The sequence below is a fragment of the Schistocerca cancellata genome, chromosome 3 (genome assembly GCF_023864275.1).
Source record: "Schistocerca cancellata isolate TAMUIC-IGC-003103 chromosome 3, iqSchCanc2.1, whole genome shotgun sequence".
Lineage (NCBI taxonomy): Eukaryota > Metazoa > Arthropoda > Insecta > Orthoptera > Acrididae > Schistocerca > Schistocerca cancellata.
The window spans coordinates 851,590,477-851,609,791 of record NC_064628.1 but is presented as its reverse complement, the minus strand read 5'-3'; the positions used below and the strand labels follow the sequence as shown (position 1 = coordinate 851,609,791).

The 19,315-nt window shown below is 38.9% G+C and overlaps 1 protein-coding gene across 1 annotated transcript in view; it reads right to left on the bottom strand.

The window, feature by feature from the left end:
• Positions 1–17,113, bottom strand: part of LOC126175908 (E3 UFM1-protein ligase 1 homolog) — a 61,070-nt gene extending 43,957 nt beyond the window's left edge. Inside the window, exons 1-7 of the mRNA XM_049922975.1 lie at positions 16,839–17,113; positions 16,605–16,750; positions 16,245–16,486; positions 15,973–16,162; positions 7,724–7,873; positions 7,438–7,613; positions 5,303–5,491 (exon numbers count right to left, since the gene is read on the bottom strand). Of these exons, the coding sequence (XP_049778932.1) occupies positions 5,303–5,491; positions 7,438–7,613; positions 7,724–7,873; positions 15,973–16,162; positions 16,245–16,486; positions 16,605–16,750; positions 16,839–16,918 (1,173 nt within the window). The 5' untranslated portion in view covers positions 16,919–17,113. The remainder of the gene's footprint in view (positions 1–5,302; positions 5,492–7,437; positions 7,614–7,723; positions 7,874–15,972; positions 16,163–16,244; positions 16,487–16,604; positions 16,751–16,838) is intronic.
• Positions 17,114–19,315: the final 2,202 nt, after the last annotated feature.

The window sequence follows — 19,315 nt, the reverse complement described above, 5'->3', positions numbered from 1 at the left end:
CTGGAGAATTTTGCAGTCTGACAAGCAATGCAAATGGTGCTCTCGGCAGTTGACACAGATGGGAGGTGCAGCACATGGATTACTGGGATGTGATGAGCAACTGCAATCCCGACATGTGACACTGGATGTACAGTGGGAAGACATAAGGCCGAACTTCCAGCACTTAAAAGTGCCCCATCAGGGGAGGGATGTAGGGCTTTACATCACATCGGCAGGCCATCACCTTGACCTTCTTGGGCAATGTATCACCCTCGAAGGCCAAGATGACGGCACCAGTGGCTACCTGATTATCCCTCGGACCCCAGTGGACACACCGGACAGAAGTACACCGTACACCTCGCCGCTCTAAACTGGCATACAGCTCATCATCAGACTGCAAAAGAAGGTCCCTGTGAAATATGATACCCTGGACCATATTTAAGCTCTTATTCAGTATGATGGTGATAGAAACATCCCCCAGCTTGTCACAAGCGAGTAATGTCCGTGACTGGGCAGACTGACTCAGATCTCATTTTGGACAATCCCTCTACCTCCCCAAACTTGTCCTCTAAATGTTCAACAAAAAACTGAGGCTTCATCGTCATGAAAGATTCCTCATCAGCTCTCGAACATACAAGGTACCGGGGGGAGTAAGATCCGCTGCCATCCTTAGCCTGATGTTCCTCCCATGGTGTGGCCAGGGAAGGGAATGATTTGAGGTTGTACTTCTGTGTGTTAAATTGAGCTCGTGAATGCTTAGAGACTGCTGGTGGTTCACCACCAGCAAGAATGATGGACTACACTTCATTGCGTGTCATCTGCCCTCATGCCACCCACTCCGACCAGGGTCCCTCCCCACAGGCGCCACCCGACCGCAGCAAAGGCCACCTGGCAGGATGGCCATGCCGGGAGTCCCGAAGTCCCAGGGGGATGGGCATCTACCCCTTGGCATATGTGGGGAGTTAATGGCGAAGGCATCAGCAGAGCAATCCCTGTGGGGTCAGGGGGCTACAACAAACAGGGTACATGGCGACCCCACTATAGCAGACTCGCTACCATGCTGGATATCAGGTGCAAAGAAGTCCATGTTCATCGTCGACGCAGACTGCGACACTGCATAGTGCATGGTGGAAAATGCACCCAGGAAGTTGTTCCCGCCCAAGAAATGGAGAATGAGTAGGGCTGTATTGTGACAACGAGAAATTGGGCTAAATCTCAATGCACGATGGATACTATGCACCATGTAAGGCGCCCTTCCCCAATTGGCTCACTCTTCAGAAAAATTTTGAAAAATGGAGGTCAAACCCTACAGGTGCCATCACATACAGAGCAAAACATATGAGACTCCTTTTAATCACCTCTTACGACATGCAGGAATACCTTGGGCCTATTCTAATCCCTGGACCTGCAGGAGGATCTTCCAGTCCAGACTGTAGAGCAATTAGATTCCTTTCACAGTATGCTGACGCAATAGCTCCATACATAATCATATACAACCGCTCACACAACAAAAGATTGGAAAGCTGCACAGGTCACACCAATATTCAAGAAAGTCAACAGGAGTAATCCATTAAATTACAGGCCCACATCATTAACATCGAGGATGCAGCAGAATTTTGGAACACATACTGTGTTCACACAAGGTAGTGTTATAGACACTCTGCTGTTCCTTATCTATATGAACAATTTAGCAGACAATCTGAGCAGCCGTCTTAGGTTGTTTGCACATGATGATGTCATTTGTTGTCTATTAAAGTCGTCAGAAGAGCAAATCAGATTGCAAAATGATTTAAGAAAGATATCTATATGGTGTGAAAATTGGCAAGGGACCCTAAATAATTAAAAGTGTATGGTCATCTACATGAATATGAAAAGAAATCTGCTAAATTTTGGTTACACGATAAATCACAAAAATCTAAATGCCGTCAATTTAACTAAATATCCAGGAATTGTGATTACAGACAACTTAAATTGGAAAGCACAGGAAAGCAAACCAAAGACTGCATTTTATTGGCTGAACACTTAGAAGATGCAACATATTCAAGAAAGTCAACAGGAAGATGACTTAAGAGACTGCCTACACAATGCCTGCCCGTCCTCTTTTGGAGTACTGCTGCACGGTGTGGGATCTGTACCAGATAGTATCCACGGAGTAGAAGGGCATCACATTTGGTATTATGATGAAATAGGGGAGAGAGTCTCACGGACATGATACGGAATTTGGGGTGAATATCATTAAAACAAAGGCGTTTCTTGTTGCAGCGAGATCTCCTCACAAAATTTCAATCACCAAGTAACTCCTCCAAATGCAAAAATATCTTGTTGACACTAACCTACATAGGAAGATACGACCACCATAATAAAGTAAGTGAAATCAGGGCTCACACAGAAAGATAAAGGTGTTCATTTTTTCTGTGTGCTGTTTGAGAGTGGAATAATAGAGAATTTTTGTGAATGTGGTTCGAGGAATCCTCTGCCAGGCATTTAAGTGTGATTTGCAGAGAATCCTTGTTGATGAAAGTGTAGATGACAGCAACAAATGCGAAAGGACCTGAGACTGTGTTTTTACTACTAGCTGGCAAACCCGACACTGTCCAGGTACTCACTTTGCCAATTGTCTATTAGAAATGGACAGTTTCTGAACACTGGGTGAAACTGCTTTGTGTGTCTACAATGCGATTTTATAACGGTCTCTAAGGCAATGCCTTTTTGTACCTCTAGAGATTGCTACTGATTTCACCTACAGCCATTTATCCTTTACAGCTGAAAGCTGTCAGAGGTGTTGCCAGGTGTCAGGAATTTCCCTAATTTGATCTTATGCATGAGTATCTCAATAGTACAGAATATGACTTCATATATCCTGATCAACATTATGCAGGTGGCTCTTACTACTACAGCAATTGTTGGCCAACATTAAAGGATATATGTACCAAGTTTGGTTGAAATCACTCCAGTGGCTTAAGACAAGATGTGGGGAAAAAATGTGCACGTGCACACACACACAATTTTTATAATATGCGTGGATTTTGGAAAGGGTATAAGACAACACAATTATAGAACACATACAATATTCAGAACACTTTTGGGAAACTAAGTGGTTATATGGTTTTCTGATTCATGCACCTAATGCCAATGCTACTAGATGCTGCAAAAATGATGTATTGTAGGTGTGAGCCTAAAATGAATCTGTTCCTATTCACACAGTTATATAAAACTACAATTGTCTTCTCTCAGTTAACACGCAAATGAAAGACTATTTGCCTCGCAGATAAGCATCACTAGCTGTCAAACCAAATGGCAGTCAGCTACTCTGGTACACATTAAAATCTACAACCTGACAAGACAAGGGGATTCATACCTCTCATAAAATTTTTGAACCCATGTTATAGGCATATAATCACTGATTCTTCAGTTTCTCCTGGCATATTTCTTGCTCAAACAGTCCACAGGTGTAATGCTGGTCCATAGTGTCCAACAGGCACAATATTTCGGCAATCAGACATGTCGCCATCATCAGGCGCACTGACAAACTGAGCTCCTGAGGGCGGGTGGCTGTATTAAATCCCCTACCCTCACAGTAAATACTTGTATAAGTTATGTTGCAAAAAATTCTAAAAGCATAACAAACCTGCTCACTTTTACAGGACAGTTTAAATATGGCACTGCAAAATAGAATGACCTTGTCTCTTCTGAGGGAATGGATGCAGGTACGACCGTCCTCACCAGTGACAATATCGACCACAAAGGTATCTCTCATAATGTTAACACATTTTATTTACAAGTCTTCTTGATTGCAACGGATTCAATACTCTGCTTGTCAAGAGGAAGATGGATTTCCTGGAAGTCCAGGGCAAGATTCTATATTGGATGCATTTTCTGGTTACTCTGAAAAGCACTCTGCGACTTGGAGCAGGTGAGTTAAGTCTTGGCATATTTCATCTCCTTGACATTAGTGAAACCAATATATAATTTTGTAAAAAAATGCACGACATTCTTTGAGTAAGCAATGGAACACCCAACTGAGTATCTGTGGAACCATCTGTGTCATCAAGTTTATCTTTTAAAATTTAATGGGATGTAAGTTTATAATTAAATTTTCCAATGCTCATACAGAATTATTTTCTCTATTGTGCACTGCAAGAACTGATGATCTGCAGGATGGACAGTACCCACCTGTGCAGTTCAGATGTGTGAGTGTTGGGAATAAGAAGGCCTAAAGACACACATACTGAAGCAGCTGTTGGAACCATCAGTACTGTGGTATGTAGCTTTTTTAGCAAACACATCATAAAGCTTGTACTTTGGCACAATGCTGAGGTCAGCCATTAGTGCAGGCGAACAATTGATACGTTACCATATCCGCGAAGAACACTGCACAGTAACCATAACACAATTTATATTTGATGTGGCTGTTTTCATATTTCAACATACAGGAGGTGGCTATGACTGGAATGCAGTAGGAGGTGGTGAGTGGTCGTAAATGGCAAGTCTCGTCCTTGGGTCGTCCACATGTGAACTGACCTCTGGAGTGCCAAATTGGGAGTAGGTGTAACATGGGAATGATATGGCATAATGCTCACAATTGAGTAAGCAACCGAATACTACAAAGGCTGCCTTTTTAGTTTTAACAAATTACCACTAGATGGCACTACTGAGATTTGACATTACTGACTGTTATTCCAAAATTTGTAATTTGTTATTACTGAAACAATGACATCTCAAAACTGGCCAAGTAGTTTGCTTACAATGACTGTTTAAAGCAGCAGTTTGTGAAAAACATAAATTTCGTAGGACATTTTCATTGGACGATTTGTTAGATAACTCAACAACAACATAATTTATTTCCACTTTTGGCAATCAATCACCTTCAGAAAACTAGATTACAGAATTTCATCATGGCTTAGCTTCTGTGAAGCAAAACCCAGCTGGAAGGCTACAAATGCCTGCCTGACAACTCACTAGTGACTGACACTGAATTATCTACACTGAATGGGTATAAGGGAAGTTTTAATATTTCCAAGGTTTGTTCACAAGTTGCCTGAGTAAACGTTGAATTTTAAGTTTATGTGGAAATAAAAAGAGACAACTTGGGGTTTACTAAGTGGTTACACAATAATAATTTTATTAAATCAAAAATTTCCAAACCAAACATATGAGAGTCATTTTGTATGGTTGCCAATAAATTTAGTCAATTATAATGTGGATGCTCATTGTTCATTCTGTGCTATTAAATAATTAAAAAAAAGCATAAACTGCCTCATTATAACAGAGGGAAAATACTTTCTCATGAATAACTATGATAAGAAGAAATATAACAACTCACATTTTCTGCTTTCTTCTGAATCACTGTGTCGAAAGACTTAAGGAGCAGATGTAAAAAGGCATCAGAAACCAAAACAGTCTTGTTAAATATATGCATTTCTTGATTCGGGAACTTATTTTTAACATTCTTTACAACTCTTTCCAACATATGTTCAGCATCTTCTTTCTCAAACACTGGTGGAATGATATCCTGTGGATAAAATGCAGAGGAATAGACATAACTGTAACTTTACCTGTATGTTTTTAACATAGAAAGTGCTCTATTCAATGGCAAGAACAGCTAGATGTCTTCCCAAACACTTACAAATTACAGATCCATGTGCAAGCAGACCAATTTATTTGCAAAATATATGAAAATGGTGCCCTGCATTGAATAAGTTCACAATCAAAATACACTATAGTTTTCAGAGAAGTGACTTTTTAAGATGTATTGGAAACTCAGTGATAAGTGCTCGTAAAACAGAGATTTTGTATTGCCTCTGACTAGTATACTGTCCAGTTTATGACACATTCAGAAATTATCAAATAATTGAAGGTACACTGCAAGAAAAAAAAAAGTATGCAATCACAAAGGATTTATCCAAATGGGACAGAAATCGGTACATGTGTTGTACATGTACAGACAAACAAGTGAGTACAATTTCTGAGAAATCTGAATGATAAGAACTTCACACATTGAGAAACTCAATACTGCATTGCTCTACCTCTGGCCCTAATGCAAGCAGTTTTTCAGCTTGTCATTAACTGATAGAGTGGCTGGATGTCCTGCTGAGGGATATCTTACCAAATTCTGTCCATGTTGTGTGTCAGATCATCAGAATCCCCAGATAGCTGGAGGGCCCTGCCCATAAAGCTGCAAATGTTCTCGAGTGGGAAGAAATCCAGTGACCTAGCCAGCCAAGCTAGCGTTTGGCATGTACGAAGACAAACTAGAAACTCTTGCCAAGTGTGGGCGGGCGTTATCTTGCTGAAATGTGACACTGGGATCAGGGATGGTTTGCCATGAAGGACAACAAATCAGGGGGTAAAATATCGTTGACATACACTGTGCTGTAAAAGGTGCCACAAATGACAACCACAGGGGTCTACGGAAAAAAATAATGGAACCCTACACCATCAGCCCTGCTTTTCGGGCCATATGGTGGGTGACAGTAAGGTGGGCATACCACTGCTGTCAGGAGTCTCCAGTCATATCTTCGGCCTGGAATCACATTGACTGGAGTAGAATTGTATTAACTGAGCCCCAACGGCCAGATGATATGTCTGGAGGTGCCCCAGACAGCGGCAGGATTTCTTTTTACAGCACAACCCCTTTTGTTATAATCAACAGGACTTTTACAGCATAGCGGTACTTCGACAATATGCTACGCCCGTTTTGTTGCCCTTCATAGCAATCCATTCTGCACTTACATTTCCAAGATAATGCCCATCAGCACACGGCTGAGAGTTTCTAATGCTTGTCTTTGTGGTTTCCAAACCCTACCTTGGCCAGCAAGGTCACTATCTCTCTGCCAAATTGACAATGTTTGGAGAATTATGGGCAGAGCTCTCCAACCATCTCAGGATTTTGATGATCTGATGCACCAAATGGACAGAATTTGGCAAGATATCCCTCATGAGGAATCCAACAGCTCTATTGCTGGATGTCACGCCGAATACCTGCTTGGATAAGGGCCAGAGATGGACCAATGTATTATTGACTTGTTCAGTTTATGAAGCCCATCTCTTAAATATATCTGACATATATAGAGAAAATATACTCACAAAATAGTGGCAGATGAAAAGAAAAAGAAGTATATAAAACACTCAGGCTTTTGGATCTGGGACTCTTTCTTTGGGAAGAAAACAAATGATTAAACAAAAAAAAGGCTGGTCACGGCTTAAAGTTACTGGGAAAGCCACCCAATGCCAGGGGGCAAGGGACAGTAACCAGGTAGGAATTATGGAGCTTGTGGTCCATTTAATAGAAAACCATATGCGTCTTGCTGTATTATGTTATGAATTAGAGTATCTTGTGTTACTGTACTGTACTTTTCTTTATCATGTCGTATTTTAATTATTTTGTGTATCTAAATCCTGGACATGTGAACTAAAATAAATAAATCTGCTTTATATGTAAGGCACTTCCAAACTTACCTTTATGTCTACCCATGATCCAGTTGACATTGCTTCCTCAACAACTGATTCTATTTGACCAATAAGTTGAGGGCCCACAGCAAAGTTTTTAATTTTTATAAGCTTTTCTTTTGGGAATCTTTCATTAACAAAATTATGTACATTGTTTACACCCATTCTTGAGAGGTCATCGTAATCTGAAAATTAAACTCAATGCACTTTTTCTTTCTAATATCATAATGCAACTAAGAATTATGTTTAGATTTCTCTCATGAATCATTCTTATACTACTGAAACCAAAGCTCACCTAAGTATCCATTCTGCTTATAAAAGTTGTCTGCATAATCCTGTAATGATTTGGCAAAAATTGCTGGCATATAAACACTGCTACTTCCAGCCTGTCGGCCACTCAAAAATCCTTGCACTTCTTTTTTCTCAATCAGGTTATCTATTATAGCTGAAACCAATTATGAAGAGACATTACTACAAAGGTAATTCTAAGGAGGAAACAAAAACAAAAATGAGGAGACACAACCGCTCACCTTCATATGAATGATGGATTGTGCATAAGTACGCAAAAAGATCGGAAAATTTAACTATCTACTGGGTGACCATTCTTTGTTGTTGATCAGGAAACATTAAAATGTATGAAATAATTGTAGCAAACAGCAATGTGCACAAAAGTAAAGACAAATGCAAAAACATTGTCGTCAACGCCACTCAGTGAAGCACGGTTTCACAATTTGTCAACACAACAAGTTCACTGCGTCATATAGGATCACTGGATCTAATTAGAATCAGTTGTACAATATTTACTTATACAAAACACAGGGAGTTCTGGGATGTAAACACAAATCAGATTACTTTTCCATGTCTGACTAAAATAATGACAAGGAAAGAAATCTCTAACAACCAAGGACTTTCCAAATGACAAAGGTGCAAGCTGACATCTGTGAGATCTCAAATTCATAGTTGGCATAATGGTGGTGTTACATCATCCAGATGAAGAACAATGTACTTCTACAAACATGTCAGTGAAATCACTAATTTCACCCCCTGAAACACTTAACTGGTATCCACTACTACCAGAATTTTAAAAAATACCACTGAAAACTTCAAAGTATCGTCCAGATTTAGACATGAATGCCTGGCAAAACTGACAGTAATGACTGAAAAAAGCTCTGGAGTGTTAGCTTATGGTGATATCATCACAATAAATAAATACAAGGATAAGTCAATTATTATCCACGATTTAGTTATATTTTTGTTTATTTGGTAGTACTGTAATTTTACATTGATGATGCATGCTTTGTTTATTTGTTGTTATATCTTTGCAATTTTCAAGCTGCTAGTTTAGTTTCATTATCATTGCTGTGCTGTTAATCATGCCTGCTCCACCGTCTATTTGCACCAAAGAAGAGCAACATTCAGTGATCTGTTTTTGGTCATCAGAAGGCGTATCAGGGGCCAAAATTCATTGAAGACTTACGGTACAACACAGGAACAGCATTTTGCCACAAAGGAGTGTCTACAAATGGATTGAAAAATTTTTAAATGGTCACACAAGTATTACACACGATGAACGAGCCGGACTACCATTTACCACCACAAATGAAGAAACCATTGCGCGTTCATGTGAAATCATTCTCTTAGACAGATGATTCACTATTGATGAAGTGGCACATCGTCTGCAAATTAGTCACTGTTCTGCCTACAAAACCATCCACAACTGACTTGCATTTCATTAAGTTTGCACAAGATCGGTCCCAAACAACTCACACAGTTGAATAAACAAATGCACTTGACATCTGCAAAAGACATTTGGATTGCTATGGTAACAAAGGGGACAACTTTTTAGAAAGGATCATTACTGGTGATGAAACATGGACGCATCATTATGAGCCAGAGAGTAAACAGCAGAGTATGGAATGGAAACATCCAATTCGCCATGCAAGAAAAAGTTCAAGACCCAACTGTCCACAGGAAAATTGATGCTTACGGTTTTTTAGGATGCACAAGGTCCAGTACTGGAACATTATGGGGAAAGGGGCATAACAATAAACAGTGTATGTTACAGTTAGATGCTTACTGCCAGGATAAAGTCTGCATTTCAAAGCAAATGCCGAGGATTGCTGTCAAAAGGTGTTGTGTTGTTGCACGACAATGCCTGTCCAGATACTGCTGCCCACACTGCTGAAACACTCCAGAAACTCAAATCTGAAGTACTGGATCATCCTCCATATAGCCCCAATCTTGCCCCTTGGTCCACTCAAACAGGCATTAAGAGGACGTTGATTTTCCTCGGACAAAGCAGTGAAAGCAGCGGTGCATTCCGGGCTCGCAGCTCAACCGGGAACATTCTTTTATAAGGGCATCAGGGAGCTTGTACAATTATGGACCAAGTGCGTTGAAACACAAGGAGACTATGTCGAAAAATGATGTTCTTGTAAGTTTCCTATTTGATTACAATAATTTTTTATAACTACTTTGCGGAATATAATTGATTTACCCTCGTATTAATGGTGTTGAGGTGTCTCAAAGCAAAATATGAACAACAGTGAATGGGACTCAAATCTAGAGCTTTATGAGCACTGTCAGAGATGCAAAAGTATTACATAAAAAATGTGAACTGCCAATAAACACACTTTTAAATCTAGAGCTTTATGAGCACTGTCAGAGATGCAAAAGTATTACATAAAAAATGTGAACTGCCAATAAACACACTTTTTAATCATCATATTCAGAAATCATGTACAGCACCTGTCTGAGAACTCATGGAGAAATCTTCATTTCACTCTCGTCAGCACTAGCTGTAAATATTCTGGTATTAAAGTAAAACACTACCAGCTGCTAGTGTGAAATAAGTCAAATGCTATACATTCTTCTTGAGGTTTCCGATAACTGCACACACAATGAATGGATTAAAAAAATGAAGCTAAGAGATGAAAATTTTAAAATTTCAAAAACAATACCTGAAGTTACTTCCCTTTCCAAAAGGGGAATCAATCTAGGTATCATCATTAAATAACACAGACACCTGGCAAGAAAGTGTAAGGAAGAATAGCAGGCAACAGTAGTTACATATTGCTAAAAACCCAGATTTTCAGTGAAAAAAGAGATGTGAACTGATTCAGAATGCTTATGATGCATCAGAAAATAGTTTTGATATTGACTGTGTTTTCTAACAGCAGCTCCACAATACATAAAAACTTCTTGTCTCTAGCTAAAACAATAAATAAGAAATTCCATTAGGAAGTGTTAAAATTCTTGCTAGCTTCAACTCGCTTGGTTCTCATTACCTTACTTTTCTGCTGTAGCAATGAACAGCCATAAAATAAGGTCTCAACATTACACCACATTACTGATCTGTTACTGCTGGACTATCTACTTTTCTCAGAATTGAAAATGGATGTGGACAGTTCAAGACTGTATTGTAACGAGGAGACACAGAAGGCTGGTAAAGCAGCACTTATCATGTCCATTCTTTCCCATTGCATGCTGCTATTGATAATGGTTCCCATGATGAACGATGGAGAATGAGCATAATGAATTATTAGTTAGATGTGGGTAATCAACCACACTGCTCGTTTGTAATTCCCTATGCTTTGTCAATGAAGTTAGGTAGTACTTTCCAGTCATCCATTTTCTTTATCTGGTGTGCTTACATGAAAGACTGTATTATGTAGGAAGCTCTGCGAGACCCTTCGTAGGTGTTTCACTCACAGCAAAGTAAGATGAGCTATTAAGTTACATCCTAACCTCAATCTCAGAAATGCAAGTATTGTGGGAAAGCAGCCAAATATTTGTGAAAAACCAACATTATAACTGTTATTGCTGCTCATTTCACTCATAGCTATTTAGGCTGCGTCTCAACCTTTCCAAAGGCTCAGAAATTGAGAAATATTAAGAAACAAAACATGAGATTCAACTGTCATATACTATCATTCTATCGGCTAAGATCGACGACAATGAACTGACAACAGAAACACACAACAGAAGAAGAAGAAGAAGAAGAAGAAGAAGAAGAAGATGGTGGTGGTGGTGGTGGTGGTGGTGATTGGTTTGTTGGGCACTCAACTGCACACTTATCAGCTCCTGTACAAATTCCCAACCTTTGCTCAGCCCAATCTCGCCATATTCATGAATGATGAAATGATGAGGACAACACAAAAACCCAGCCATCTCGAGACAGGTGAAAATTCCTGACCCAACCGGGAATCTACAACGTGACCACAAGACCACAAGCTGCAGACACACACAACAGAAGAGTCGCAGACACCATAAGTGCACTTTGGTTGAAGGTTGTGGCCAAAACACTCACGACAATTCAGAAAGAAGGCTTCTCTGTAACCAAAAAGAGACTGAAATTTTTCCTGAGCGATATATCATGTCAAGTGAGGCATATTTCCATACCGAGCGGGGTGGCGCAGTGGTTAGACACTGGACTCGCATTCAGGAGGACGACGGTTCAATCCCGCGTCCGGCCATCCTGATTTAGGTTTTCCGTGATTTCCCTAAATCACTCCAGGCAAATGCCGGGATGGTTCCTCTGAAAGGGCACGGCCGACTTCCTTCCCAATCCTTCCCTAATCCGATGAGACCGATGACCACGCTGTCTGGTCTCCTTCCCTAAACCAACCAACCATATTTCCATAAATAAAGTCAAAACTCGTATCATACTGATATTGGCTGGCAATGTATAGATGATGGTGTGTGTGAGGAAAAGACTTTCTAGATAACAGTTAAAGAGCATGCAATTACTGTATCCAAATACCACCGCCATATTCCAGTACTCACAAATGCTGCGTCAGTTACCATACAACACCAATACTAAATACAAGTCACTGAAACACTCAGACAAGACAGACAGCACACACATTCTCAATTATGTTTTGGGAATGTAACCAGTTTTTGTTTCATATCATGGACACTACTACATTTGGGCACTTGCCAGGCAACTTCAGGTGAGCTGTCGAAGGCTGAAAGTTGCTATCCATGTCATACAATTTATTAGCACACTGTATGTAATTTGCATGTGTCATGATCATAACTGCGAGGCCAACAATAATGAAACAACTCTCATTGGCAGAATTACGAAACTCCGATGTATGGTGGGATGCCACTCACTAAGCCCTAGGCATTCTCTATTGTCTTTGCTGGCAGCAAGTCATGGAAATAATAGCAACCCATGCATTAACCAACTGACAACTGCTGTTGCGTTAATAATGTTTTGCGCCATGTATACCTAAGTAGACTCTTTAATAATGGAACTCCAAAACGAATCAGCAGTAATCAAAATGATGTTTTATTGTATTCCCTTGTACACTCAGAGGAAATACAATGTGCAGCAATGGCGGACTTTGAGAGTTGCAAAACCCAACACTAAAGTTGATATCCTATGTAATGTTCTTCCATGGTGCATGTGGTCCAACCTAAATAAGCTGTACTGTATTGGCAAGGTAGAGGATTAGACTAAATGATTCAATGGGTGTCAAAGCACTGTTTATTAACAAGTATGCACTGTACAAATACGGTCAATACATGAAAAAGTAGGTACACTCACCATGTTTAAGAAGCCCATCCTGTGGCCTGCATACATGCTAGATAGGAGCCCTGTGACAGTACTCTACAAGATGGTGGCAATGCAGAAGAGTTTTTGTTTGATGGATATACGAATGACTAATCGAATTTCATCTTTCAAATGGACAGGGCTCCATCTCAATGGAGCACAATTGTCCACGGCTTTCTCAAGAGAGAACTGCCACATCACTGGATAGGGTACGCTGGTCTGGGAAGTGTTATATGGTTGCCATGGCGACCCAGGTTGCCAAATCTTGTGTCGTGATTTCTTCTTCTGGGGTTATGTTGAGAACAAAGATTATATACCCCAATGCCAACAAAGCTGCAAGAACTACAGGAATGGTCAGCTGCTGCTGTGATGGACACTGATGCAAACGCACTAGTAAACATACAGACAGAACTAGATTACTGTTTGGATGTGTGCTAGGTGACGAACACATTGAACATTTGTAGAATGTACCAGAAACTTTACGAGTGTGTCTATCTTCTCATGTAGCTCCCATCTTTGCAGGTTGAACACTTGTTAATAAATGCTGCTTTGAAATCTGCTGAATCATTTGGCTAACACTGTATTTTAATACTCCAGCCTACCACAACAGATTACCTTTCACTGAACAAAAATATCTGCAATGTTAGATGGTGGATGGAAAACCATTTTAGCTGTCTATCTTGAATGAGATATTGCCAACAAATGGAAGACCAGCTGAAGCAAAAAATCAAAAATTTAATGAAACTTCCTGACAAATTAATCTGCCAGGAAGTTTCATACCAGTGCACACTCCGCTGCAGAGTGAAAATCTCATTCTCAAAAATTTAATGTTAGCTCACGACACATGCATATTAATCATGAGCAGAACCTAACCATGCCAAATTTACATTAATAACATTTCTTCAAGCATTGAAGATACCTGTGAAGTGGTTTTGTATGAAGATTAAGCAAGCATAATTGTTATAGATTTAGATTAGGAACTGAGTAATATCATAAATCATAATCTAAAGAGAAGTAGCTCTTGGTTGCCTCTCAGTTGCAATGAAACAAGGAACGTCCAATTACTTACACATTAATCTGATGACACTAGCATTAAGCTCCCATATAATGTCGGCATGATTAGTGAAGCAGAAGACATTAGGTTTCTGGGACTGAGAGAAGATGGTAAACGATCACTGAATGCACCTTCATATAATCTCCTGCAAAAGCTAAGCACAGATACCTTTACAGTAAGAATGCTGTCTACTGCTAGCACCCGTAACACACTTACACTTCACACACTTTCACTACTTCTTGTCAAGCAGCATATTTTGAGCTCAAATAATATTTTAAGCCCAAATCAAGCCATCTGGGTCATACGCATGGTGAAAGTCGAGAATAGGGCCAGTCGTGTACTTTTGTGTTTTGTTCTAGAATGTTGTCAGCACTTGGTGTGAGATATGATGGGAACAAAAAATGATGTGCAGATGTTTGTGTTATGCAGCCAATGACAGAGCAGCAGGCCGATATATTTCGAAGTAAACATTTGGAAGAAAGGGTTAAACATTGCTGTAAATTACAATTATAAATTTAATTGCTCCTTGTTTAAGTTACATCTATTTGAACCGTGCTAGTATCTGCAAACCAAGGACGGCATCTCAACCCATGACATATTTGAAAAAGCAGTGAAATATTTTTCTAGTATGTGTTGCTTCGCGATCAATCTGCACCCACAGTTAAAGGATCAAAATTTTTTAATTAAATCTTGGGAGAAGGTAGCTGGATCAATGTTTTTGTCTAAATCATGGGAGAAGGTAGGTGGATTAATGTTTTTTAATTAAATCATGGGAGATGGAAAGTGAATCAATGTTTATTTATATATCGACTGTGCAACTCTATTGTGAATAAACATTGATCCACCTGCCTTCTCCCAATATTTAATTAATAAACACTGATCCATCTAGTGTGCTTGCACAGATCAACTGTGTTGTCATTGAACCACCACATCTGATACACTTTCAGGACTCTGCAATTAATCAATGAGACATACACCAACATCAATCCACTTTACAGCACTCACTGCCATTATCACAAAATATTTCTCTAAAAATTCACTGATATACCAAAAAACAGCAAACAAAACAATGCTTTTAATTTTGACACTAGAAATATGTTGCCTCTCTTCTTGCCTCTCATTGATTACGTCAAAGGATCATTCCACTGACTATGTGAAACTGAAGAGTTGCAAACCTATGAGCAGTAGATAAGTGCCGCTGTGACTGCAGCTGGCCCTGATCTCCACTTTAGCCCATATGCAGTATTAATTCATTAAGCTTATGCAAGTTGCTAATTAAATTGCCAGGAAATCTTACAATGATGTTGCAGTATGTTAACTGCAGGCAAATGCACATATAACACAAATCACAGATAACCAGTTACGAAAATTTGTGGAGCATGTACTTTTTTACACATATAAAGACAAAGTGGAATGGATGAGTGTAGCATGGAGAACACATCTGGATGCAAAACATAACTTTTCTACAAATGAAGAGCATTAGGACAGCCAAAAAATAAGAAATACCAAAGTGTTAATGACACTGTGTTTTCGTTCCAAACCACTGACTTTACCATGTTAGAATCTACACAACCATATTTCCCTTTCACTAACTTGCATATGAACACCAATCAATAAACTAATGACAACAGCTAATACTATTATAACAGCAATACTTACAGTATACGTAAAAAAAGCAAAACTGCTTTGTTCTACAATTAGTAAGTACAAGTGCATTCACACACACACACACACACACACACACACACACACACACACACACAAGTGCATGCGCTGCAATCATGTCAACATATCACAGTAAGAGTGTAAATATGTCAATCAGTGTTTATTCAAAATGAGGTTCAACAAAGCTACCTCATTAATACACCGGAAAGCAAACTGCACATGCAGCTTAGTGCTTTAGATGATAATGCAAGCTCAGACCTCCACATACCATAGAACAGCCGTTCATTTAAGCCACACTGTTTAACCAGTGTCGCTATACGAATAGGCGCAGTTGCTGCAGCCAATGCTCCACGTATACATGCTTTGTTACGAGCAATGTAAGAGTCTGTGAAGAAAACTCGAGGATCAGTTTTGTCTTGTTTTGCATGTATAACCTTCCCAAGATGGTTCTGGACAACCTGCAAACAATCCGTATATAAATATGGAGCTAAGTTGCTTAAAACATTACTGCACTTTAAAATTTACATGACATCAACGTACTGACTGCAAGAAATCAGCTGGTAAGTCATAAATCCTAGTCAGCTCTCCTATAGACACCTGACCTTCTTGAACTAGTTTATCATTAATTTCTTGCGCTATCTGATTAAGATAGGTTTTATCAATCAATTGGCCAAGCACAACAGTGCACCCTGAGTCTGTGCGTTCGATTTCTGCTGCTCGAGCTGAAATATGACTCAGATCCACGCATAAGATTTTTGCAAGATCCACCAAATTAATGCGACCTGTAGGGACAAGGCATTCTTATCAGTAAACAATATAACAAGAACTGCCAATCGCATGTAATAGTTTTATTATAAAGTGACAAAAACTGCTAAATAAAGGGACAGAAATCAGCGTTACCTCCATGCACATACAGTTCGTCGCGGATTTCTGTTGTTAACTGCTGTGGAGTGACGTAGCCCTTCCCGTCATTGGTGAAGATCACATCCAACAACTTCAACTCAACAAGTTTGGTGACAATTTCTATACAGTTTCTTTCTGACAACCTAAAACATAGCGGAAAATTTGTTATTTGTGCTTTTCAACACAGAATAATGGACATAACAGAAACTAAAAGATTATTTGCTGGGTTACCTCTGAACAGTGGAGCTTAGCTGAGCCCTTTGAAAATCAGCTGCTAAACGCTTAACCTCATTCCAGTCAACAGCTGTCATATTTGATATCGATATCACAGCACAGTTTTATGTTTAAATCGTTTCTTTCCTTTCAGGAATCAACAACAAAAATAAGGTACAATCGACAGCATATTATTAATTACTAAATCTATGTTCTTTCGTTGATCAGGAAGATCCTCCACAACCCAAAACAACACAACTGCCAGGCGCTCACCTGTGCGATGTCAGAGATGTGCTGACGCTACAACGATAAAAGAAAACTTTTGTGTGTACACACATGCAACTACCGTGCCACGAGCAGTGGCGTCACTGTAGTTGCGTGTGTGAACATGGTTTTATGATTAACTAAATTCATTATACGTAGCTTTAGAATAAGCGTCCTTTGACCGTCTGTTAGCGGTTGACCTTCGGAACGTCACTAGTGTTTGTTTACAGTTGAAACCAAACAAACACCACAAAACTAATGTATTGTCAATAGCATGAGACTCAATTTGACACTGTTTTGTACAGATATACGAGAAATAGATTACACTCTCAGAAATACTTGTTTTACTCTTTTACTTTTATCCGCATCAGGGATAAGAGTGGGAATTTGTGTGAGATGGATAAACATTTCATTTGTTACTCCTTGATTAGCAATAATGCATGAAAATGTAACCATTTTATATTGTACGATAACATCCTAACAATAACGACAGCAAAATTATTAGTGCGCGTTTATTGAACCATGAGATTCCTATTCTTCATTTCATTTACAATCTTGACTTCATTCACGAGTTTCGTCATTCCAGTTACAGGCACACAGCAAACTTAAATGGTGAGTGTACATGAGGTTTGCCATCTGATCTCTAGATCAGGGGTTCCCAAATTTTGAGAATCCTGATGAAACACACAGTTTATTTTGAAAGGTAATAAAATGCATAAAAATAAAAAACTTTGCTTATTCATTCATTATTTCAATTCTAAATCGTAACTAGCTACACAGAAATTATAATAAAACGTTTAAAAAAATTACTAACGTCAAAATGCCGAAAAAAACGTATTATTTAATATTGTTTTGCCGACCACCTATTCTCTTACCGCAAAACACTAGTGTTTTTTGGAACACAGATTTGGAAACCAAGCCCTAGATAAGGATTGACTCCATGTAAATTATATTGTTTATAAACAAGAATAGTTGATTAATTAATAACAGAGGGCTGTTTGTGGTTTCTCAGAGGTACTGTTCACTTCTAAAATGGTAAAACTTAAAGACCTCAGATGTACAGTTAATGAGACCCTATCATTCACTCCTCATAGTTTATTCATATTTTGCTAATAGAACCATAACATGATCACAAATGAGCTTATTGGCTGAAAACTGGGGTCACAAGAGAACTTCCAGTAAATTAGAGGCGCAATAATTTTGGTTTGGTTTAAGGTCCTATTCTTGGAATGTGAAACTCTAAGCTCGTATTCTATGTACTACTCGATGATTTTCAATTCTCAATTTATTGCTCATAAAGTAATTTTACATGCATGTCCGTTTTCAGTGAAGTATAAAGTTTTTACAATAACAGTTTTTTAGTTTACATTCTTTTTTATTATATTATAATTCATGATAAATTGAAGTTGTAAGAGCATTTTTGGATAAGCCACTGCTTACTCGCTGCTTAAAAATATCCCATGTCAATATTTTAACTCCCTTTGGTAACAAGTTATTTAAAACAGCTCCTTTGATGAAGGGGCTTTTCGCTGTTGTTTAATCTTTTTAGCCATATGAAAGTCTTTTCTATGCCTTGTTTCATAGTTGTGAATATCCATGTTTCTTTTTGTGATCTTAGTGTCTTCTTTCACTAGCATTATAGTTTCTAGTATATACATGGCATAAAGTGTGAGAATATTGTGTCTAATGAATAGGGGTTTGCAAGAAGTTCCTGGTTTTACTTTTGCTATGATCCTCAAGGCTCGCTTCTGCAGTATGAAAACCCTTTTCATACTAGTTTGGCATGTCCCACCCCACATAATATAAAGTCTTTAGGGTTTCAGAACTAATATATGGTGATAATCTTCTTAATACAAATAGACTGGGTGTTAGGATTTTGCAGACATAATCAGCTTGCTACTTCCATGAATGTCGAGCATCTATGCATGAACCCAAGAATTTGCTATCTGTACAGGTTTATGGTAGAATTTCATTAATAACATTATTTTGTCTGTTTAGACCACTTCGTTTAAAATAAATAGTATTAGTTTTTTCTATGTTTGCTTTCAGGCTGTCTCATTCAAAATGAGCTCTTGCCTTTTCAATAAAGTTATGTATCTTTTCAACTAGGCTGGGCTCACTGTCTGCTTAGCAGACACCAGACATATCGTCTGCATACCTAGTGATCAATTGCTTATTGTCAAGAGAACTTGGGAAATCTTTTACATAGCATATGAATAGGACTGGGCCTA